The sequence below is a fragment of the Eumetopias jubatus genome, unplaced genomic scaffold (assembly GCF_037043125.1).
Source record: "Eumetopias jubatus isolate StellerSeaLion01/CBP00866 unplaced genomic scaffold, mEumJub1_p1.0 scaffold_16, whole genome shotgun sequence".
Classification (NCBI taxonomy): Eukaryota; Metazoa; Chordata; class Mammalia; order Carnivora; family Otariidae; genus Eumetopias; species Eumetopias jubatus.
In genome coordinates, this window is record NW_028274822.1 from 53,696,663 (window position 1) to 53,721,197 (window position 24,535).

At 40.6% G+C, this 24,535-nt stretch overlaps 1 protein-coding gene across 14 annotated transcripts in view; it reads right to left on the minus strand.

Moving 5' to 3' along the window:
* DLGAP1 (DLG associated protein 1) overlaps nucleotides 1–24,535 on the minus strand; it is a 306,524-nt gene that overhangs the window by 144,803 nt on the left and 137,186 nt on the right. For all 14 annotated transcript variants that reach the window (XM_088019672.1, XM_088019671.1, XM_088019683.1 and 11 more), the window contains one exon: nucleotides 24,214–24,454. In XM_088019672.1, the coding sequence (XP_087875798.1) occupies nucleotides 24,214–24,454 (241 nt within the window). The remainder of the gene's footprint in view (nucleotides 1–24,213; nucleotides 24,455–24,535) is intronic.

Below are 24,535 nucleotides of genomic sequence, written 5' to 3' on the forward strand. Positions count from 1 at the left end.
TGGCTATAAAATAATGGGAATACATAGTATCTTCTTTAAAGGGGGTCATTGAAATATGCATTTACTAATGACGTTAAGTGCTATGCAGGAAAATGACATATAAATAGACTCAAATCCAAGTCTCAGACCAAATAAAATTAGAAAACTGCGGTACAACCTAACATCCATGTCACCTCCTGGACACCTTCCTTCACCCCGTGCTAGTCTCATTCAGCATCCCGCTGCTCACCCAAAGACACTCCTTTAGAAGTCCTCCTAAGACTGAGAAAGATGCATTTTGAGAATCCTTCGCTCTACATGGATAAATCAATGGCAGTCTTAAGCCAGCTCCGTTGATCTGATAAGCTCTGTTCGAATGTAAGCTGTACTGTTACCACTTTTGAGCCGCAACTGAGAATTCCTAACACCAATGGAGCTGAAAGTAATTGCACACATCAGCTGTGTAAAGCCTGTAGTAATTTAGGGAGACAGATCACACCAGGGTTTTCAGTCTACAGAGGATATGCATTTGCACTGGGTCCTGGAGAATTCTGCCACTGTTAAGAACAGTGCAAAAATTGAGAACTGAGCAGATGATGTTAAAATTAAAAGTGTTGGCTTCCATGCTAGACTGTAAGGTTCTCGGGGCAGGGATAATTTCTTATGCTGTTGGTGTTCCTAGCCCTGAACTCGGGTTTGGCATAGAGGTGTTCAGTGTTCGCTGAACCGAAGAATTTGACGATACTTGATTTCCTTTTTTCTCCTTATTCCCACTGCCTGCCGTGCTTTGTTAATAACAGACATCAGAAGCAGGTGGTGTGGGAATAGCAGGGCCGCCTTCCTACCCAGATTAGGCCCAGATCTGGTTTCCTTTGCAAATCAGCACATGAACTAAAGCAGAGTCCTGAGGGCAGGGCCAGGGTAGCCTTGATGGAATAAGGCCGAGAAAGTGGTAACAAGAAGGCCTTGTGCCTGGAGAGTTCCGGAAGAACAGCAGAAATCCGAGAGGTGGGAGGGGCCACACCAGGCAGGACCTGCGCTGTGAATCCAGTGATCTCAGTCCCCAGAGTGTAAGAAGGCAACACAAAAGTAAGTAAAAAAGCATATCAGTTGTTGTTTCAGGCATTGAAATATGATAAAAGGCAGATAACTGGGATGATAAATGCTACAGCCTGATGTTTCACATAATGACGCCATTGATCAATTTTTTTATTATAAAAGTGAGTCAGATCATATCTCTGTGAATTATGAAAATCAAGTTAAAAAATAGCCGGGTAAATTGGCCTATTTATGAAATGTTTATGCCCAATTTGTCTATTGGAGCAAAAATGAAAAGTAAAACAGAAAAGAGAGACTTCTATGGACCAGCCACCTGAGAAGCAGTTCAGGTAGCCCACATACATGATCCGCTGTGTTGAGTGTGGTTGGGAATAAGACGTAAACCCATCTCACTGTAACCACGGTGCTTTGAGGATAGGCTGTGAGGATGGTTGGAGGCCTTTGGGTAAGTTCACACTGGGCCTGGGGGAGGCAGGCAGAATGGTGGGCTAATGGCTAGAAGTTTTGGTTTTCATTCTGCAGTCCTCAAGGCTGAGCTTGCAAACCCAGAAGGAATTTTACTAAATGGAGAATCTCACTGCCATTATTGGCCCCCTCTCCCCCCTGGCCCTTTTTGAGAAATGCATCCCCACCTTCATCTTTTGACTATTCTAGGGGGTGGGTGACAGTGTGGACTGCAGCAGGGGTCGGACCGGCAGCCTCTGTGGTCTCCGGCAGACTGGACTTTGTGGGCACCAGCAGTGTGGGCTGTGGGGTTCGTGCACTGGTGTCTGCTTCGCCTGGGGTAGGCCCTCCACTTCCTGGCAACCCCGGGCTTCCCACTGGGAAGTGTTACCTGGGGCTTCTGCTTCTCCCTGTACCTGTTCACCTCCCTGGGGCTCTCCTTAGAGAAACATTTGACCACCTTATTTATTTTTTTATTCAAGCATAATTAACATCTGACCACTTACTTTATTTGGCTCCGTTATTAAGAGCTGATTACTTCCTCCAAGTAACAGGCTTTGGTTTTAAGCAGGTCTATTAAAGGGAACCAAACAGGGTGTCAAATGGCAGGTGAGTGACCAGCTGGTTATTGGCAAGGGCTCGGTCAAGTCATAAAACTGCCCCTCTAATCACTCCTTTATCCTCTGTAGTTGAAATCGTAGGGGTTTCCAAGGAGAGAAAATGGAAAGGCGAAAGAGGTGCTAACAAGCTTGAGTTCAAATGATTACATTACTACTGTTTGCAGCTTGCAGAACAATAAGCTTAAGCAGACACACCAAGATAGAAGCAATTCTTCTAAATGGAACAATTATCTCTCAATCCATCTGCTAGTTTAAAAAGCCAAATTTGTAAGATCGTGAAGTAGTCCTATTGATAATCTTTTCCTTGTGGAGTTATCCTTTAGATGTGCTCCGATGGATGGGTGTGGGGTGGGTCGACAGAGCGGCGGGGTGGGGGGGGATATAGTGAATACTTGCAAAAGATTCATTATTAGCGTTTCAAACTGTTCTGATCTTTAACACTCATACGACAGGGTTGAGTGCAAAATCGGACATTGGCCATTGGGAGAACTCAACACACAGGGCAGAACCCGAGCTGCCACCAAGTACAACCAGGGTTAATTTTGAATCAAGGCCATGCTACCATTTCTCTGCTGCCTTCCTTTCCCCCCAGCCATTCACGGCTTTGTCAGCTGAGCTAGAGTTTGCACAGCTGCAGCTGATTGAACTCCCCATCACCTTTTCCAGATCATTTACTAGGTACCCAAACTTACAAAAGCTGATATGAACCAGGCAAGTGAGAAGATTAGGGGCAAGGAATAAGGATGAGAACAGGGTAAATCCAAGATGGATGAGGTTGGAAGCTTGTGGACACATAACTTAGATAATTGAGGTTTATGCAGTAATTGGAAACATATGTCAAGTTGGAGGAGGCTTTGGTTGAAAAGGGAAGATGAGTAAATTTTCCGGTAGCTTGTTAGCAATTTTAGTATGTGCAAATTGCCTTTTGGGATGAGCCGAAGGCATGTGGTATGGGATAGAAGCATGCTTGGTGGAGGGAAAGTAAGCAAATTGATGAATTATGCTTTCACTTATAGTTCTATTCTCAAAACTCAGAGTTTGCTTTCATCACAACCTTTAGCACATCATAAGTATTTGGGGGTCCTTCCCCTGATACGCAGTGTGACATGGGGGCAATACAAAAACACGTTGGTTGTGAAACAGCACGCAGGAAAACCTGGCGGCCTTGGGCGTTCAGCGGACACCCAAGGTTGGATGGACGTGCAGTGCAGAGTATCCACATTTGCTTTTGGCACCTTAAAGGAAGTGCCAGGAAGCAGCATTGATCCATATGCCCATTTCATTAACGCTTCACCTATTTGCCTGGGCCTCTTCTTCAGCCTGTGTGCAAAGAGAGAAAACTAACATTTGGGGAAATCCAAAAATAAAAGGTTTTGAGGAGGACATACCATTTTGAGTTATATAGGAAAACACAGGCAAGCAAGCAGGGACACTATCAAGATTCTGCCCTATTCTGAAATGCCCAAATGCCTCTGGAGGTGTGGTGTTAAGATCAGAAATAGCTCCTTAATTAAGGAAGAACTTTATCTGAGAACCACAAGTTTCTTAATCCCCTTAAAAAAAAATTTTGATTCAGAACCAATTTGAGGGGAGAGAAGTGTGGGTATCCTATTTAGTAATATAATCCTGTTAAGTCTTTCTTTGGAAGTAAAACAAAGCCATGCATGATTTTCTAAGACAGTTAAAGCCCTCCCCGTTATGGAATTAAAAGCAAAAAGAGTTATATTTGGAAGGATCATTACAGACTACACGCAGGTTCAAACAGTCCATTGTTTTCCAAACAGAACCAGAGGTTGTGTATGAGTGGATGGAGATACAACCCCAGAAGGCGGGCTCTGAATTAACACATATAATTATCATTAAGTTTAATGGCAAAACCCTAAGGCACAAGGCAGGAAATAAGCTTTGGTTTGCTCATCATCTCTTGATGATTGCTCATCATCTCTTGAAATCCTCCTGTTACACATATTCAGTTTGAATGCCACAGATCTACAAACAGGTATAAAAGTATTAGCTGATGTATATGGGTTTTATTTTATTTTTAAAAGATTTATTTTAGAGAGAGTGCATGAGCAGGGGGAGGGGCAGAGGGAGAGAGAGAGAGGGAAGCAGATTCCCTGCTAAGCGCAGAGCCTGATGTAGGACCCCTGAGATCATGACCTGAGCTGAAATCAAGAGTCAGATGCTTAACCGATGGAGCCACCCAGGAGCCCCTGGTGTATGTAGGTTTTAAAATTCAGCAGACAAAGCAGATGGACGTTTTCTTTCATTCCTTAGATGAAGGCTTCACAATGCTCCTGAAGTGTGTGTCCTACAAGACCTTGGCTGGGAGACGCCAGCCTATAGCATTCTTGTCCGTGCAGGGTGACCATGTGAATGAAGGAACTCAGTCCCTTGTTTCTGGACTCTCATTCATGCTGTGTGCTCTCAGGCTTCAGAAGAACTTACGTGAGCCAAGAAAGAATCGGTTAGCATGGCTCTGTCCACCTTTCCTAATGTTTCCCCTAGAGCTCTTGTGAGAATAGGTGAGAAATGACCAGGTGCCTTTGAGTTCTCTCTGGAAACAAGAGAAAGGGGAAGCAAAGAAAAGGCAGGCAAGGCAGATGCAACGACAAATGTCACCAGTTAAGGCAGTAAACCTCTGTTTCCACCAGAGTGCTGTGCTGAAGTTTGCAAGAATCCCAAAAGGCACTATCGTTTGTTTCGTTGCTTTGACACTTCTCGTGAGGTGAGAGCTCCTCAGACTTTTTTAGTCCAAGTTTGTCAACATCACTTTCTTTGTGAACAATGATGATGAATGTTTTCCATGACTCCACAGTCCCATTCAGCACTTCGCTTTGTCTACCTTCCACAGGGTTCTCGCCTTTCTGACAACACAGGTGGGCTGCCCACACTATTATAGGAGATTGCGGCCGCGGCACAAATCTTTTCTCTCCATAATTGCTTGGGGAGCTTTTCTGGCTGGAACACAAGGAAAAGCTGAAAGCATGCCTCTGAGAGGTGAGCTTTGTCAGAGTAAGAGCTACAAAGGCATGGATTTCTCGTTTTAAAGATGCCATAAGCTGGTTTTATGTAGCTTTATTCCTTTGTCCTCCGCTCCCTTCTCCTTGCAAACCACCTGCAACTGTCGTTTGCAAATTAACTGCCTCTGACATCGGAAGGGAGAAAAGAAAACCCTGCAAAATCTGCAGAAACCTCACCTGCTACCACAATGAGAGTCAGGGAAAACAAGAGGATTTTTTTTTTTTTAATACTTTATTGTTTTAGAATTCCTTTCTAGGAGATATCATATGCTTAGATAAATAACAATCACAAAGCAGCGTCTTTCCAGAGATCATCTTTAGTTATCCAATTTAACCACAGAAACCAAGAGACTTCATTTAATTACAAAAACAAAAAGGCAAAGGGTGAAATCACAAGATCTGCTGATGTGAGATGTATTATTTTTTCCAAACAGGGCCCTCACCATGAAATGTTAGCTGTGTTTTTTTTTAAATAAAGTTTCTTTTATTAAAATAAAACAAGTTCACTATAGAGTATTTGGAAAAAAGGGTATAAAGAAAACCCGAAACCAGATCTTGGGTTTCAATGCCAATGAGAACCACCATGTAATATTCTGGTGCATTTCCTTTCAGTCTCCCCCCCCCCCCCCCCGGGTACAATTTCTTGACATAGTTCTAAACAATGTGTTTGGGTGTACATACACACATATACAATTTTGAAGAGGGCTTCAAGGTGCCATAGATGAAACGGAGCTCTGAGACCACATCAGGACTATTAGCATGATTTCCTTATTTACAGACACGGAGAGGGAAAAGGTAGGGTTGTAACCTCTGTGGGGCTTTGGCTGGAAGGAGGGGGAGAAAGAATATGAAGTGGAATTAACAGCCAGAGAATAAAGTGGAGGCCTTTATTTGTAGAAGTTAATGTTTACCAGTATCCTTGATTCTTGCTATCACCCATTTCTAGAAATTCTTTCCCCAAATAAGAAATTATTGAAACTTCATTTCTCAAGATAGTGTGGGGGAGACATGTGACTATCCCACTCACTGTAAAATGAAGTGGTTTATTTTCAGATGTATGAGAAAAAAGAAAAGAACTTTCTGCTTCTGTGGAGGTGTTAGAATCATCCCAGAAACGTAAGCATTCATTGAGGCAGAAAATTTCCTGAGGCAATCCGACATTTTTATCTATCAATCAACTATCAACAAATATTCATGACACAATTCTGTGTGAGAACTGGAGGTTTGTGTTACTTTTTTTTTAAAAAGATTTTATTTATTTATTTGACAGAGAGAGAGACACAGCGAGAGAGGGAACACAAGCAGGGGGAGTGGGAGAGAGAGAAGCAGGCTTCCCCACTGAGAAGAGAGCCTGATGCAGGGCTCGATCCCAGGACCCTGGGATCATGACCTGAGCCGAAGGCAGACTCTAACCCACTGAGCCACCCAGGAGCCCCTGTAAATTTATATCTTGAAATAAAAAGTTAAAAATGCTGATGGAAAGAAGTTCTTTGAAAATGATACAAACTGTCTCATTATGATTGTTTGGCCATAATCAACATTTTGGAAGAGAGAAATTTTTCCGAAGCAAAGCAGTAGATGATATGGACCCATCAATTTTCCTTAAATTTTAAAATTGTGGGAGAGAATATGTGACAGAATAAGACTATCAGCTGGAAAAGAAATGCAAGGTTGGCCTTTAAGAGAGACTAGATGACAATCCTATCCAGAAATTCATGAATTTCTGTCTTGATCACAGCTCTTGTCAGGGATATATCTCTAAAGTACGAAATTGGCTAAGCAAAGTTAATTTTAGTAATATTATGTATCCCCTGAAACCATAAAACTATAACATATTGTAGGGGTAAAAACTAAATTTTGAGTTTTTCACACTCTTAGAGATAATTTAGACTAGTTCTTTTCTTCTGTAAGTTAAATGAAAGGTTATTAGAATTCTCAAATACTGATAATTTTTCTTTTTTGAATTTTTTCTACCAGCTACTTATATGTTGGTAGAATTTGTCTGTCAGTAAGACACCAGCAGATGGCAAAGAGAGCTTTCAGAATGCTAATAGTTATATGATCATTGACTCATCATTACAATGTATATAAGATTGTTTCTTATTTGCCAATATAGTAAAATTATGGTACTATTCATTTTGATCTGTTTCTAAATAAAGACACTTGGCAGCATTTATAGGTTGTACAGAAAGCTTAACTGAATGTCAGTAGCAAGAGTAATAGACAAACATAAAACCTCTGCTCTTGGATTTACCACCTAGAGCTAAATAATGCCGTGAAAGTGACTGTGTAGGGTCATCCGACTGTCAGCATTAGTTACAATATGGTTTTCAATAGCTACTACATTGCTCTATTTGTTAAAGTTTAATATGAATTGGATCAGAAAACTCTGAACTATTATAAAGGCTTTTAAAAATGGCAATTTCTTTATGATACCTCCATGGACACTGTTTTATAACTAAAGATAAAGAAGTGCATTGTTAGGTTCTATATTGTCATGTCATTAATTTTTTTGAGAAATTTCCCATTTAATAAATACACATTTTAGAGGAATCTGATTTTCTAAATTGTTTTCTGATTGACCTTTGTAAGTGAGTTGTGAATGATCACAATTCATTCAAAAGACCAGTCAGATTAGCATTACATTATTGTAGTACTTTGGTCCAGCTTTATTGAGATAAAATTGACATATAACTATTGTTAGGCTAAGCAAAAAAATACTACCTCTGCTCATTTTATCAGCCTTAACACAGAATTTACCACCTACTCAGTTTGCAGAGCAGTTTACATGAGTTGGCAAAAGTTCTTTTTTCTATTCAGTGCTGTCTGACAACACTAGAACTAGATCAAGGGATTGAATATCTGATCTTCTAAATCTGTCATAATGTTAAAATGAGAAAACATAATACAGAATTTTCAACCCAGAATACTTTTCATAGGCTTTTTCTCTATCCATTTCTTTCATGCATTCATTCATTTTTAGAGAGGGGAGAGGGGAGGGACAGAGGTATAGGAGGAAGGAGAATCTTAAGCAGGCTCCACACCCAGCCCGACATGGGGCTCCATCTCCCAACCCTGAAATCATGACCTGAGCTGAAATCAAGAGTTGGACACTATCCATTTTAATTGCTACTTCTTCTACATCTTTTTTTGTCTTGTAATGAGAACTTTCAAGATTTACTTTCTCAGCAACTTTCAAATTTGCAATACAGTATTATTGACTATAGTCCCCATGCTGAACATACATTACCTCCTGACATAACCGGGAGCTTGTACGTGTTCCTCTTTCACCCATTCTTTGTGACGCACCAGACTTCCTGCCCTCTGGCAACCACCAATCTGTTCTCTGTATCCATGAGTTTTGTTTTGTTCATTTGTTTTGTTTTTTAGATTCCAGATATAGGTGAAATCATATTTGTCTTTCTCTTTCTGACTTCACTTAGTGTAATACTCTCAAGATCCGTTCATGTTGTTGCAAATGGCAAACTTTAATTCATTTTTTTATAGCTGATAGTGTTCCATTGTGTGTGTCATATGTGGTTCATTATAAATAATGCTGCAATGAACACAGAGGTACATATATCTTTTCAAATTACTATTTTTGTTTTTTTTTTAAATACTTAGAAGTAGAATTGCTGGATCATATAGTAGTTCTATTTTTAACTTTGGGGGAGACCTCTCTACTGTTTTGCAAGGTAGTTGCATCAGCTTATTTTCCTACCAACAGTGCACAATGGTTCCTTTCCTCCACATCCTGCCAACACCTCTTGTCTTATTAATAATAGCCATTCTGACAGGTGTGAGGTGATCGCTCATTGTGGCTTTGATTTGCATTTCCCTGATTAGTGATGGTGAACATCTTTTCATATACCTGTTGGCCATCTGTGTGTCTTCTTTAGGAAATGGTCTATTCAGATCATTTGCTCATTTTTAAACTGGATTTTTTTCCTTTTTTGGTTATTGAGCTATATGAGTTTTTAAAATATATTTTGGAAAGTAACCATTTATTTAGATATGTGATTTGCAACCTCCCATTCAGTAGGTTGCCTTTTTATTTTGTTGATGGTTTCCTTAGTTGTGCAGAAACTTTTTAGTTTGATAGTCCCATTTGTTTATTTTTGCTTTTGTTATTGCTTCTGGAGTCAGATCCCAAAAGATATTACTAAGACCAAGGTCAGGGAGCTTATCTTCTAGGAGTTTCATGATTTCTCATCTTGCATTTGAGTCTTTAATCCATTTTGAGTTAATATTTGCATATGGTGTAAGATAGTGGTACAGTCTCATTCTTTTTCATGTGGCTGTTCAGTTTTCCCAGCACCATTTATTGGAGTCTGTCCTTTCCCTGCTGTATGTTCTTGCCTCCTTTGTTAAATTATATGAATATAATAAATTAATTGACTGTATGTGCCTGGATTTATTTCTGGGCTCTCTATTCTGTTCTAGTGATCTGTGTGTCTGTTTTTATGCTGATACCATACTGTTTTGATCACTATAACTTTGAGGTATAGTTTGAAATCAGGTAGCATGATGCCTCCAGCTTTGTTCTTCTTTTTTAAGATTACTTTGGCTCTTTGGGATCTCTTGTTGTTCCATACAAATTTTAGGATTGTTCTATTTCTGTGAAAAATGCCATTGAAAATTTCATAGGGATTGCTTTGGGTAATATGGACTCTTTAACAGTATTAGTTCTTCCAATCCATGAGCATGGAATATCTCCTGTTATCTGTATCTTCTTCAGTTGCTCTCATCAGTGTCTTATAGTTTTCAGAGTCCAGGTCTTTCACCTCCTTGGTTAACTTTATTCCTAGGTATTTTATTCTTTTTGATGTAATTATAAAGATTACAATTGTTAGCAATAGTTTGTTAGTGTATACAAATACAACCTATTTTTGTATATTGATTTTTGTATCCTGCAACTTTATTGAATTCATTTTTCATTTTTTGGTGGAGTCTTTAGGATTACTTTTCTGTATGTAAAATCATATTGTCTGCAAGTAGTGATAGTTTTACTTCTTTCTTTCCAAAATGGATGCATTCCCCCCCCACCTTCCTTAATTGCTTGGGCTAGGACTTCCAATACTATGTTGAAAAAAAGTGGCAAGAGTGGGCATCCTTGTCTTGTTCCTGATCTTAAGGGAAAAGTTTCAGCTCTTCCCCATTGAGTATGATGTTAGCTATAGGCTTGTCATATATGGCCTTTATTATGTTTAGGTATGTTCCTTCTAGACCCCTTTGTTGAAGTTTTTTTTCTTTAATCATAAATGAATGTTGAATTTTGTCAAATGCTTTTTCTGTATTTGAGATATGGTTTTTTATCCTTCATTTTGTTAATATGGTGTACATGATGATTGACTTGTGGATGTTGAACCATCTTTGCCTCCCTAGAATAAATCCGATTTGATCATATTGAATTTGGTTTGCTAATATTTGAGGATTTTTGCATTTATGTTCATCAGGGATATTGGCTTATAACATTCTTATTTTGTGGTGTCTTTATCTGGTTTTGGTATCAAGGTAATGCTGGCCTTATAGAATGAATTTGGAAGGGGTGCCTCCTCTTCAATTTTTTAGAGGAGTTTGAGAAGGATAGGTATTAAATCTTCTTTGAAAGTTTGGTAGAATTCACCAGTGAAGCTGTTGGGTCCTGGACTTTCATTTGTTGAGAGTTTTTTGATTATGGATTTAATATCCATAATCCGTAATTGCTTTATCAGATTTTCTATTTTTTCATGAGTCAGTCTTGGAAGACTGTAAGTTTCTAGGAATTATCCACTTCTTTTAGATTGTCCAGTTTGGTGTATAATTGTTCACAGTAGTCTCTTATGATCCTTTGTATTTCTTTGGTATGAGTTGTAACTTTCTTTCATTTCTGATTTTATTTGAGCCTTCTCGCTTCTATTCTTAGTGAGTCTAGCTAAAGGCTTCTTGATTAAAAAAAAAAAATCTTTTCAAAGAACCAGCTCTTAATTTTATTGTTTTTTTCTTTTTAGAAAAGACTCTGATTTTTTTTTATTATTTCCTTCCTTCTACTAATTTTAGCATTTATTTGTTTTTCTAGTTCTGTTTCAGTATAAAGTTAGATTGTTTATTTGAGATTTTTCTTGTTTCTTGAGGTAGGTCTACATCACTATGAACTTGCCTCTTAAAACTAATTTTGCTGTATCCCATAGATTCTGGAATGTTGTATTTCCATTTCCATTTGTTTCAAGGAATTTTTAAATTTCTTCTTTTATTTCTTTGACCCATTTTTAGTTCAGTAGTATGTTGTTTAATCTCCACATAGTTTTGAAAAAAATCTCCACATATTTTTGATTTTTCCATTTTTTTCTTGCAATTGATTTTTAGTTTCATACTATTGTAGTTGGAAAAGATGCTTGATATGATTTCAGTCTTCTCATATTTCTTGAGACTTGTTTTGTGGCCTAACATATGCTCTGTCCTGAAAAATGCTCCATGTGTTTTTGTGAAGAATGTGTATTCTGCTTTTGGATGGAATGTTCTGCATGTATCTGTTAAGTCCCTTTGCACTAATGTGTTTTTTGAGTTCGGTATTTCCTTATTAATTTTCTTTTTAAAAAAATTTTTAAAAAATTTTATTTATTTACTTGAGAGAGAGAGAGAGTGGGAGCAAGTGAGCACAAGCAGGGGGAAAGAGGGAAAAGCAGCCTCTCCACTAAGCAGGGAGCCTCATATGGGGCTCGATCCCAGGACCCTGAGATCGTGACCTGAGCCGAAGGCAGACGCTTAACCCATTGAGCCACCCAGGGGCCCCTCCTTATTAATTTTCTGTCTGGATGATCTATCCATTGATGTAAGTGGGGTATTAAGTACCTACTATCATTATATTGTTGTCTATTTCTCCATTTACATCTGTTAGTATTTGCTTTATGTAGTTAAGTGATCCCATGGTGGGTTCTTAAATATTTATGAGTGTTATGTCTTCTTGTTGAATTGACCCCTTTATCATTATGTAATGCCAATTTTTGTCTTTTATTACAGTCTTTGCTTTAAAGTCCTTTTTTGTCTGGTATCAGTACAGCTACTTCTGTTTTCTTGTTTTCAATTTGCTTGAATTATCTTTTTCTGTCCCTTCAGTTTCAGTCTGTGTGTGTCCTTATGTCTGACTTGAATTGCTTGTAGGTGGCATATAGATGGGTCTCATTTTTTTTTAATCCATTCAGTCACTCTTTTAATGGGAGAATTTAGTCCATTTACATTTAAAGTAATAATTGATAGGTATATACTTGTTGCTATTTTAATTGTTTTTTTCCCCCTGTTTTGTAGTTCTCTGTTCCTTTCTTCTTCTCTTGGTTTATTCTCTTGTGGTTTGATGACTTTCTATAATGTTATGCTTAGATTCCATTCTCATTATCTTCTGTGTATTTATTATGAATTTTTGCTTGTGGTTACCATGAGGCTCATATATAACAGCCCATATAAAAAACAAAGTATTTAAAGTTGACAGCAGGTTTACCTCTCCCACATTTTACCCACTGCCTTTACTATATATTTAATTTTACTAGTGAGGTTTTCACTGTGATATTTTTTTCTTGTTACTAATTAGTGCCTCCCTTTTCAGCTTAAAGAGCTCCTTTAAAAATTTATCATTAACTCCTTTTTGTTTGTCTGAAAAGCTGTTTCTCCTTCCTTCACTTCTGAATGATAACCTCGTTTGGTAGAGTATTCTTGGTTGAAAGTTTTTTCCTTTCAGTACTTTGAATATATTATGCCACCTTCTTCTGGCCTGCAGTTTCTGCTGAGAAATCTGATGGTCTTATGGGGGTTTCCTTGTACATAACAAGCTGATTTTCTCTTGCTGCTTTTAAGATCATCTCATTATCCTTTTTTTTTTTTAAAGATTTTATTTATTTATTTGACAGAGAGAGACACAGAGAGAGAGGGAACACAAGCAGGGGGAGTGGGAGAGGGAGAAGCAGGCTTCCCGCTGAGCAGGGAGCCTGATGCGGGGCTCGATCCCAGGACCCTGGGACCATGACCTGAGCCGAAGGCAGACGCTTAACGACTGAGCCACCCAGGTGCCCCTTATCTCATTATCCTTAACTTTTGACAATTATAATTTGCCTTGGTGTGGGTCTCTTTGGGTTCATCTTGTTAGAACTCTTTGGGCTTCCTAGATCTGGATGTCTGCTTCCTTTCCTAGGTTAGGGAAATTTTCAACCATTATTTCTTCAAATAAATTTTCTTTCCCTTTCTCTCTTCTCCTTCTGGAAACCCTATAATGCAAATATTCCACTTGATGTTTTCCTGTAGGTCTCTTAAACTGTCTTGACCTTTTGGTGCGTTTCTTCTTTTTGCTATTCTGTTTGGGTGAGTTCCACTGCCCTGTCTTTTAGCTCATGGATTCTATCTTGTGCTTAATCTAGTCTGCTGTTGAACCTCTCTAGTGTGTTTTTCAGTTTGGTTATTGTGTTCTTTTTTTTTTTAAGATTTATTTATTTATTTGAGAGAGAGAGAATAAGAGAGATAGAGAGCACGAGAAGGAAGAAGGTCAGAGGGAGAAGCAGACTCCCTGCCGAGCAGAGAGCCCGATGTGGGACTCGATCCCGGGACTCCAGGATCATGACCTGAGCTGAAGGCAGTTGCTTAACCAACTGAGCCCCCCAGGTGCCCTGGTTATTGTGTTCTTTAGTCTTGTGACTTGTTTAGTACTTTCTTATATTTCTATCTCTGTTGTGTTCACCAATTCTTTGCCTCAGTTTCATGAGCATCTTTATGAACATTACTCTGAACTGTTTATTAGGCAATATTAATTACCTCCATTTCCTTAATTTTTTTCTGAGACTTCATCTTATTTGATTTGGAACATATTCCCCTGTCTCCTCATTTTGCTTGAAGCTCTGTTTGTTATTGTGTATTAGGCGAAACAGCTCTCTCTCTCTCAGTCTTACAGGAGTGGCCTTGTGTAGGAGATAAATCCTATCCTATAACCGTGCTCTAGCTCCTGGCTGTCTCTAGAAACTCTGTGATTGTCTAAGCAGCCTTTTTTCTTGATAGGCCCCAGTTGTTGAGGGTGTGCCAAGATCTGTGAGTGCTCCAGAGGGAGGGATTTCAGTCAGCACCTAGTCTCAGGCTGATTGGAGGTGGACCCTCAGGCAGCAGATTTTAAGGTAGACAAATATACACGGTCCCGTGGGACAGCAATCATAGACCCTGCTGGCCTCCAGACCCAGTGATCTGGAGGTGTCCCCTTAGTGACAGTAGAAAACTCTGGACTCTGAGTGTATGAGTTTTTTTCTCGGCAGTACTAGTAAGCTATAGCAAGGCCAAGTGAGAGCTCAAAGATGGTATTCCTCAGTCTACATTCCCTGAGAGCACTTCCATAGTTTCTAGATGTGTGGAAGCATGCCTGTCAGGCTGAAGCTGCAGGTCAAGTAGATAGGCCTTTTTCACAGAAGGACTGGGGGTGTGTTTCAGTTATTGTTGGTGCAGTGCCCTGGGGGTGGAAGCCTGCCTAGAACTGTTTCTCCAGTTGTTTCAGACCCATAGGGTCCAAAATGCAATCCCCCTTGGCCACTGGAGCCAGGTGCTGAAGGGATGTCCCCTGTCTGGGATGCATGCACTGACCAACTATGGCAGTGCTGTGGTGGTGTAGTGCTCAGGGCCAGGGCTCTCAGCTGTCTGGCTTAGATGTGGTCATGCTGGAGTGGTGTGCAAGGATGGGACACATATGTCAGGGCTAGCAGGCTAGAGGAGAGTGAAAAAAATGGCCCCTGCCAGTGCCCACGCTTGCAAGATAGAGGGAGAATACCAAAAATACTGACTGCCAGCATCTCTGTCCCTGGAGAGAGTCCCAACAGGCTCCTGTTTTTCTAGCAGGTGCTTTAAGAGTAGCAAATAAATTTCCTTCCTATATTGTACAGTTACTTTATGAACTGCTACTTCTATACTGGATCCTGGGGTGAAGGAGTCTGCAAGCGAACCCTTTAAGAGTGGAGTCTCCATTCCCTACAGCCTAATGGCTTTCCTGGAAGTGCACCCATTCGTTTTCAAAACCAGACTTTTTGGGGCTCATCTCTCCAGTGCAGGTCTCAAGGTTGGGACGCCTGATGTAGAGCACAAATCCCTTGCTCCTCAGGGAGAAGTTCAATATTTGTAATATCTTTTCCCACTAAACTGCTGCACCAGAGGTGGGTTTTTTGCAGGATTGCATCTCTGCCTCTCCAGCTGGTCTTGACATAGCTCTTTTATACTTTGTTGTGGAGGAGCTTGTTCAGGTAGTTTTCAGGTGTTTTCCAGAGGGTACTTCACCATATGTACTTGTACATTTGTTGTGTCCGTGTGAGGAGATGAGGTCAGGATCTTCCTATGCTGCCATCTTGAGCCACCTCTCCTATTTTTTTACATCTTTAACTTTATTTATTTTAAAAAGATTTTATTTATTTATTTGTCAGAGGGAAAGAGAATGAGAGTGCATAAGCAGGGGGAGCAGCAGGTGGAGGGAGAAGCAGGCTCCCCACTCAGCAGGGAGCCTGATGCGGGATTTGATCCCAGGATCCTGGGATCATGACCTGAGCTGAAGGCAGATGCTTAACCCACTGAGCTGCCCAGGTGTCCCTACACCTTTAACTTTATTTATTTTTTTCCCCACATCTTTAACTTTAAACAGATGTTTCACATTTAGACAAACCAACATGAAAAACCATGTCAATAATACATGGACAAAAGTTTTTTTTAAAAAAAAGAGAGTTTTTTTTTTTCTTTTTAAAGAAAAATTTAAGGAAGACACAAGTTTCAAACATGGCAGGAGCTAAATAAAAATTTGTGGGAAGAAAGAATGAAAGAAGAGCTTCTAGATCACAGACAGATTTGTATTAAATTATTTCAAGGTATACTATACTAAACATTCATTGATCAGTAAAGAGAATTTAAGAGTCCACTCTGTAATTCACTAGGGGTAAGGCCTTGCTCAAGTTGTGTAAACTTCATAAGCCTTAATTTTTTTTTTTAAGATTTTATTTATTTATTTGACAGAGAGAGACACAGCGAGAGAGGGAACACAAGCAGGGGGAGTGGGAGAGGGAGAAGCAGTCTCCCCACTGAGCAGGGAGCCCGATGCGGGGCTCGATCCCAGGACCCTGGGATCATGACCTGAGCCGAAGGCAGATGCTCAACGACTGAGCCACCTAGGCGCTCCAGCCTTAATTTTTTTTGTATGATGAGAATGATAATATATTACATGTCCTAGAATATTCATTACGATTACACAAGAGAGTCTATGCAGCTGGTTCAAAGTGCTTATCAAATAGCATGTGCTAAAAGGTTAGCCATTATCATTGTTAATGAAGTAAGCCAGATTGAGAGATCTAAAATCAAAGCCAGATAGAGGCATTTTAATGTGTAATTTACATAATACTTACTGATGATTTAATAATCATCCTTATTGATTTATTACTTCCTTATTGATTTGAACCTCACATTAACCCTAATGGCCAGAAAACCTTGGAGCCCCTTCACAATTGGCCATGTGACAACACCTTATATGGGCAAAGGTGGACTTTAGGACTGTCTATATAGCACAACATCTCGAAGTTTGCCACTCTATTCCTGAGAGGTGATTTTTTTTTTTTTTAAGATTTTATTTATTTGAGAGAGAGCACAAGAGAATGCACAAGCAGGGGGAGGGTCAGAGGAAGAAGGAGAAGACTCCCCTCTGAGTGCAGAGCTTGATCCCAGACCCTGAGATCATGACCTGAGCTGAAGGCAGCTGCTTAACCAACTGAGCCACCCAGGCACCCCTTAGAGGTGATTTATATACAGCAAAACAACTGGAGGAGATGAAAGCCTAAGAAGTTCCTCAGACTTTGTTTCTTTCTCTATCTAGTAAGACTTTTGCATCTTATGATTTCATACTATTTCTACTAGAATACAGAGGAATTCCAACTCAAGTGTCCCACAGAAGAAAGGAAAGGTTATAGCCAAAATTCTTCCAAAAGTTACCACTGTCAGTTTTCTCAGATATAAAAACCCAGACAAGTGACCTCATAAGAGGCATAAGGTTGTGCCACAATCTTGCTTTTTTTTTTTTTGCCTCCTCAGATGGGGGTAAGTGGCTGGTCTCAAGTTTTACTTGGATGGTTGGAGAATTTCAAGGAAGGGAACCTCATTAGCAGCGGAACAAGGAACCAGTCCAGGCAATATCTGATTATTTATTACTTGATCTTATCTTGAATAGAAAAGAAAGGCTCTTTGTTCAAAACACTTCTGGCTGCTGTCTGTCCCCTTGGACTTCTGAACCTTTTCTTCACTGCTTTATAAAAACAACCTATTAATTGAATTAGTGTCTCGTAGAAAGAAGTGTGCTTTCTCTGAACTCTAAGGATGCTCCAAAAATGGTCATTAACGCTGGCAAGAGAAGCAACACTCTAATTTCATTTTACACATGAAGAAAATGAGTTCAGATTAACTTTACAATCATGCAATAAATAACTTCAAGAGCTGGGACCCAAACAAGCAAAAGGGCTGGGAGATCAGGGGGTTTTATTCTGACTTTGCCTCCCGACAGAAGCCCACCTTAGTTTTCTTATCTTAAAATGGGGGTCAGTTGGGGCGCCTGGGTGGCTCAGTCATTAAGCGTCTGCCTTCAGCTCAGGTCATGATCCCAGGGTCCTGGGATCAAGCCCCACATGGGGCTCCCTGCTCTGCAGGAAGCCTGCTTCTCCCTCTCCCACTCCCCCTGCTTGTGTTCCCTCTCTCGCTGTGTCTCTCTCTGTCAAATAAATGAATAAAATCTTTAAAAAAAAATAAAGTGGGGGTCAGTGGATTAGATCAGGGGTGGTAACCTTTTTCAATAAAGGCTCAGATAGTAAACAGTTTTGGTTTTCTGCAACAACTACTCAATTCTACTGTTAAAGAGTGAAAGCAACTATAGACAATATGTAAGCAAATAAGTGTGGCTTTGTGCCAATAAAACTTTACAAAAATAGGTGGAGGGTTGGATTTGGCCCATAGATGGTAGTTTGTAGACCCTCAGACTAGATGATGTAGAAGTTTCTTCTGCTAATATTTTATGATTCAACTTGTTTTAGTAGCAACGCTATTTTCCTAGGAAAGTTATCTTGATTATCCAATCATCAAACGTGCAGTTTGTGAGGTATGTAAGAATTTTTCTGCTGTTTGTTATTAACAGTAGCCACGATATGGAAGCAACCTAAGTCCATCAATCGATGAATGAAGAAGATGGGGTTTATATATATAGTAGAATATTATTCAGCCACGAGAAAGAAGGAAATCCTGCCATTTTGACAACATGGATGGGACCCTGAGGGCATTATGCTAAGCCAAATAAGTCACATAAAGACAAATATATATGATATCACATATATGTGGAATCTAAAAAGGCTGAACTAGTGGTAAATGTAGAATAGTGGTTACAGGGGCTGGGGATGGTGGGGGAATTGAGATGTTGGTCAAAAGCACAAACTTGCAGTTAGCAGATGAATACGTTGTGGAGATTTGATGCATAGCATTGTGATTATAGTCTACAATAGTATATTATATACTTCAAAGTTGCTAAAAGACTAGATCTTAAATGTTTTTTTTAAAGATTTTATTTATTTATTTGACAGAGAGAGAGATAGCAAGAGAGGGAACACAAGCAGGGGGAGTGGGAGAGGGAGAAGCAGGTTTCCCGCTGAGCAGGGGCTCGATCCCAGGACCCTGAGATCATGACCTGAGCTGAAAGCAGACGCTTAACAACTGAGCCACCCAGGTGCCCCTAGATCTTAAATGTTTTCACCACAAAAGACAAATGATAATTAAGTGACTTGAAGACTGTGTTACCTAATGCTATGGTGGTAATCACATTCCAATATATAAACATATCAAATCAACAGGTAGCACATCTTAAACTTACACAGTGTAATATGTCAATTATATTGCAATAAAAACAAGTTTTTTTTTTTGCATCTTCTCTCCCCTTTCTTCCTCCATTATTGAATGCCTACTATGTGTATTGCAAATATAAATTATTGCCTTAATGTTTTTCTGCTCACGATCTTGTGTGTTAAGGATTTTTGTTATTGGGGGTGGGTGGGGAGCTGGGTATATGGGACTGAAGGGGCATGCAGGTAGGGTGCATGAAGGTACCTGGATTGGGTATCCCGGATGGGATGGCTGATTGGGGGTTCTCAAGCCAGTGGGCGAACTCTCGGCACATGAGCCCTGACCTCAGCTGATCAAAGGGTACCTGCTTTTGCTAAACTGAGCAAGAATTCGAGTAGGTAGGTCAGAGTTGACAGCAATGATAGACTGTGAAGTAGGATTACGGAAGAGCATGTCTCAATTTAAGGGAATATATCTCGTTCAAAAAAAGTATAAATATTGGTGTTACTGTGGCCCCAAGCCACACCCAGGAGGATACACTGTGCTGATTCACTGGCTGGGGGACAATGGCTGCTGGCCTAGGGGATGCTTTATCCTGGGGCCTCATTGACCTGTCTGGGGGCTTAAAAAATTTTTTTTTCTTTTTTGTTTACAATTTCTTCTCTTTCTCTGTTTCTTTCTTTCAGATTTTATTTATTTGACACAGAGAGGGGAGAGAGAGAGCGAGCACAAGCAGGGGGAGAGGCAGAGGGAGAAGCAGGTTCCCTGCCAAGCAAGGAGCCTGACGTGGGGCTCGATCCCAGGACCCTGGGATCATGACCCTAGCTGAAAGCAGCTGCTCAACCAACTGAGCCACCCAGGTGCCCCTCTGGGGGCTTCTTGAAGGAAAGATCAGTTTAACTTCATCAACTTTTAATGCTTCCCCTAATAAAAAAAAAGAGTAGAGCGCATACACCAAACTTTAAGAGCCACAATATGGCAAATGAACTTACTTATTCTTTATCAATTTGTGTTATTGTTACATAAAGCTTCTTTGAAAAGCTTGTAATTTCAAAATTAATGCTTTTCTTAAAAAAAGAAGAATTCTATATCATGATAGTTTGCCAATTTCTGTCAGAGTATTATTTTAATCAAGCATTATATTGGCTTTTAAAATCATAAAAAGCAATGCTCATTTAAAAATATTTCTCTCCGCCCCCACTGAGTCTTTCACCTACTACTTGCTGGGTAACCACTACAAACGGCTTATTTTCTGTCCTTTCTGACCAAGTGTGTGTCTATATCTGTATGGCTGTCTCCACTGATGATTATTTTACAATGTTTTTGCTTGTTCACCAGATACAAGTCTGTCTGTCTTAGCTACAACATGCTAATGCTTTTGATAGGTCTTAGATGCTCAGTGTAGGAAGTAAAAAGAAAAATTCTTCTTAAACACATACAATTGGGTTGGTATATTCCACATGAGGCAAGTTTAATCCACTACTCGGAAGTAGACGTGTGGCTATAGTTTCAGCACCTAGTTCCACTTTTACCTAAAATATTCAGGCAACTGAAGTAAGGGTGCTTGTTTTCTCAGTCCTGAGGTTAATTGCTCCACTGTTAAATTGTACTTTCCTACAGTAGCTCTAATCCTAGCTTAATAGTCTGGGTACAGTGGTTTTATATAAAGCTTTGTCGAATTTATTAGATGGAGAGATATCTGAGTGCTGGAAGCAGATTACAGGCTGGAGAATATAAGATTCTATCATAGTTACACAAGCCAAAAAGTCAATAAAGCAAGAGAAGCAGAACTATAAGTCACTCTCTAACTCAGTTCCTAATTTGCCCTGATTTGCCAGGACGAGTCACCATTCTTGCTCACGTCACTAGGGGACACTTAGGGCCACCTAGGGCTGAGCCCATCCTCATGACACTCTCACGTGGTAACAGACACATGTGGATTTTTGTTTATGATTTCATCTTGCTAATATGGAGAATGGACAAGGCTGGAAGAGAAAAGCTTAATATATTTTGTGGAAATTTTGAACAATTAGAACAAAAATCAAAGACTCAGCATGTGCATTGTTGTGGGGGAAAAGTTACAGCTAATAACTGCAGTTGACAAAATGGAAGAACTTTTTTCAGGCAAAGGGAAGTTTAGGAAAAAGAGAATTGGCTGTGAGTATCCAAGAGTAATGAGCAAAGGAAGAGAAGCAAAAGGAAAAATCTACGTCACATCCTACTGAACACGGATGCAAATCTGACCTGTACACATGGGGGAAATGTTTAAAATTAGAGCAAAGTAATTTTCTGATTTCTACAAATGAGCATATTCTTTCAAAAATTTGTAAGTTGTGTGAGAAAGTAGATTTTCTGTGTTTTCTACAGGAAATTCTATTTGATTCAATGTAAGGAAACCAGTAGAAGAAGAAAATTAATATGAGAGTACTGAGATCCTGTGAGAGAAGAGGAAAAGTGTGTGTGTGAAAGAGAGAAAAGCACACAGGAGTAATGGGAGGGGTAGAATGAATGGAGAACCTTATTATATCATAAAGTAAGGACTTTTTAAAAGGACAGATCTATGGCATAGAGAAACTGCAAGGTGGTATTAGAATTCTTTTTTTTTTTAAAGATTTTGTTTATTTATTCATAAGAGACAGAGAGAGGCAGAGGGAGAAGCAGACTCCCCGCTGAGCAGAGAGCCCGATTTGGGACTTAATCCCAGGACCCTGGGATCATGACCTGAGCCGAAGGCAGACGCTTAACCATCTGAGCCGCCCAGGCACCCAAGGTGGTATTAGAATTCTTAAGGTCACATTCATAAAATGTCTGATGGGCTTACTTAGAAGATACTGCCATGGTTTAGTCCTTAACTTGTTAATTTTTCCATGACTGTAAAGATCATCTATCATGTTTAGTGTGAGGCAAGGTGACGTCACCAGCTGCCCTGTGCAAAAATCTGGTATTTTATGCTTCCTCACATCTTCCTGCCCCTGACCTCCTGCAGCTGCAGCCAAGAGTGGAGCTTTCCTACCCTGAGAGCTGCAAGAAGGTGGATGTAGCCCAGTACTTACGATGAGACACATGGAGCCTGAGGAGTGATGTAATCACCTCTGGTATTTTCATTTACCTCTCTCTATTTTGGTGTGTTCTCCCGCATAGGGCCCCCAGCTAAAGACCCTCTGGTCAATTTATATTCTAAAAGGAACAACCACAGGACACCCTCCCAGATTCTACTCCTCTTCTCTGATAGGCTTGTCAGATTTAGCAAATACTCCAAACAGGACAAATCATTTTCTAGCATAAGTATACCCTGTGCAACTTTGAGATATCCTCCCACTACAAAATTACTGACTCTCTGAAATTCCCTATTTAACTGGCACCCTGGATTTTATCTAGCAACCCTATTGTTTGAACTCCAGGAAACTCCCTGAGTATCTGGGAAAGGTCTCAGACATCCTGGTGTGTGGGGTGAAGAACACAGCACGAGAACGGATGTGGGAGGTGTAAGTAAATTGTCTCTTCACTGACAAAAGCACAAATCCTCTGAGAGGTGAGCAGAAAAAAGCCAATCAGGAGTCTTTTGCCACTTTATCCACAGAACTGCTCCTTGAGGGGGAAGGAGTCAGCTGGTGGCCCTTTTCCTTCCCCTCGCACACCTGGGTGAGGACGCGCATACTGTGTATCTAATGAGCGATTTCAGCACAGGAAACCAGCTGGTAGGCGGCGAGACTGTCAGAGCAAGTGGCAGACTAGACACTGGGAAAGGGCGGGGTGGGGGTGGTGAATATGGGGAACAGTAAGACACAGCAATATGCTATAGGCACAGGGCAGATCTTCAAATTACACTGACTGCATGAACACAAACACACACAGAAATATGCCCATGGATGATTGAAAATTTGTTTTTCATTTGATAAGTCAACCTTATTTGTTAACCTCATCTGTGGCTGTTCTTGTAGAATTTCCTGGTGAGACAGAATGCACATCCGCTATCTGGCTGGAGCCAGCCAGCCGAGGCCAGAGTGGCTGGGCTCCTTGCAGAGCCGCGGAGCCCTCTAGAAGCATCCCTTTCCCTGATTCTGATACCTTAGTTTGCACTGGTCAGGAATGAACTCCTCATGTTTAACCTCTAATGGTTTCTTCCAAGTTGCTACCTCAATTCCATATCTCTAATTAGTAGGAGTTTAACTCCGGTTTGAGGACCTATTACTTCTCAAGCCTGCAGAAGTTCTAGACTCAATGATAATTACTGGCATTTGATGCACCTAGAACTAACATTGAATACCGCAATATTCTGGCACAGGCTTTTCCTTCTAATTGATTCATTATTATTTACCATGACTCGAGGTTTGATGATCTTTTTGTAGAACTACTCTCTGTTGGAACTATACTGAAATCAGTCATACAGTTAAGCCTAGTTAAGATGGAGGGGATTTTCTTCTTGGACCCAAATGTTATAAATATATATAAAAAAAAAAACCCAACACACACACATAGTCAGATCTAATCCCTGGCTATATTCCCATGCAGGTTTCAGTGTCATGGAAACCAGCGAAGCTCTTCTGTGCCTCTCTGCTTAAAATCTGATAAAAACATAGTTTAACTGCATAAATCTAACTGCACTTTAGAGGGAAAAGGAGGTGCTGTATACATATGACAAAAGGTTTTAAAATAGTGAAATCTGTCTTTGTTATAATGAAAGAAAACTCGTAAGATGTTCGATTAATATATCTGGATCATCTGTTTCTTCCTTATTTTCTTACAGTGATATTTTAGGTGTTTTGGGATAGTCATTTTGTGGATATCTTGGAATAAAAAAATAAAAGGCATTCTCACGGTGTGGCGCTCAGCAATCACAGTGACCAATTTGCCTAAGGGTCACCCCTAAAAGAGCCTGACCGTGGCCGGTAGGAGCTGGTGGGATGAGTTTGCTGGCTGCTAGGATGCTGCTGTGTGGGGATCCTGGAAAGACCCCGCCCCTCTTCGGTGCTGTCCCTTCTGGACCTGTAGTTGAAGTTTCTCTGTCGATGCCAGAACTTGGAGGCAGGGAGGACTGTGCATGTGGCCAGAGCCTGGGGACAGAGGCAGGCAGGGAGGCACAACCATTCTTTGTAGGGCATGGGTGGTATTATGTTACTGGCGACTGTGCAATAACAGCGAGGACACCGGGGGCAGTCTTTTGGGACATTCTGTAGCCTCGGGCTCGGAGGCCAGGCTTGTGGTGGCACAGGGGGCCCGGGGGGACAGCCGCTCTGCTCACTCACCGGTGCTGCTCTGAATGGTCCTCACGGTGGTGGTGGTGCGCGGTGGGGAGGAGGACCTCAGGGACACACACTCGTCGTCCTGGGAGCAGCCCTTCTCAATGGCCCGCACGTAGCTGTGGCTCCGCATGCGGAAGCAGCCGGGCATGGGCAGGTCCAGCGCCTCCACCGCCTGCGACTCCAGCTCGCTGAACACCGATTCGCACACAGACTCAAACTGCCCGTTCACTTCCATCTCGCTCACCTGCGGGCAGAGGTGGGGTACCATAACTCCTTCTACCTGGTGGAGAAGCACCCTCTCCCTTAAGCATCTCCCAACTTCACC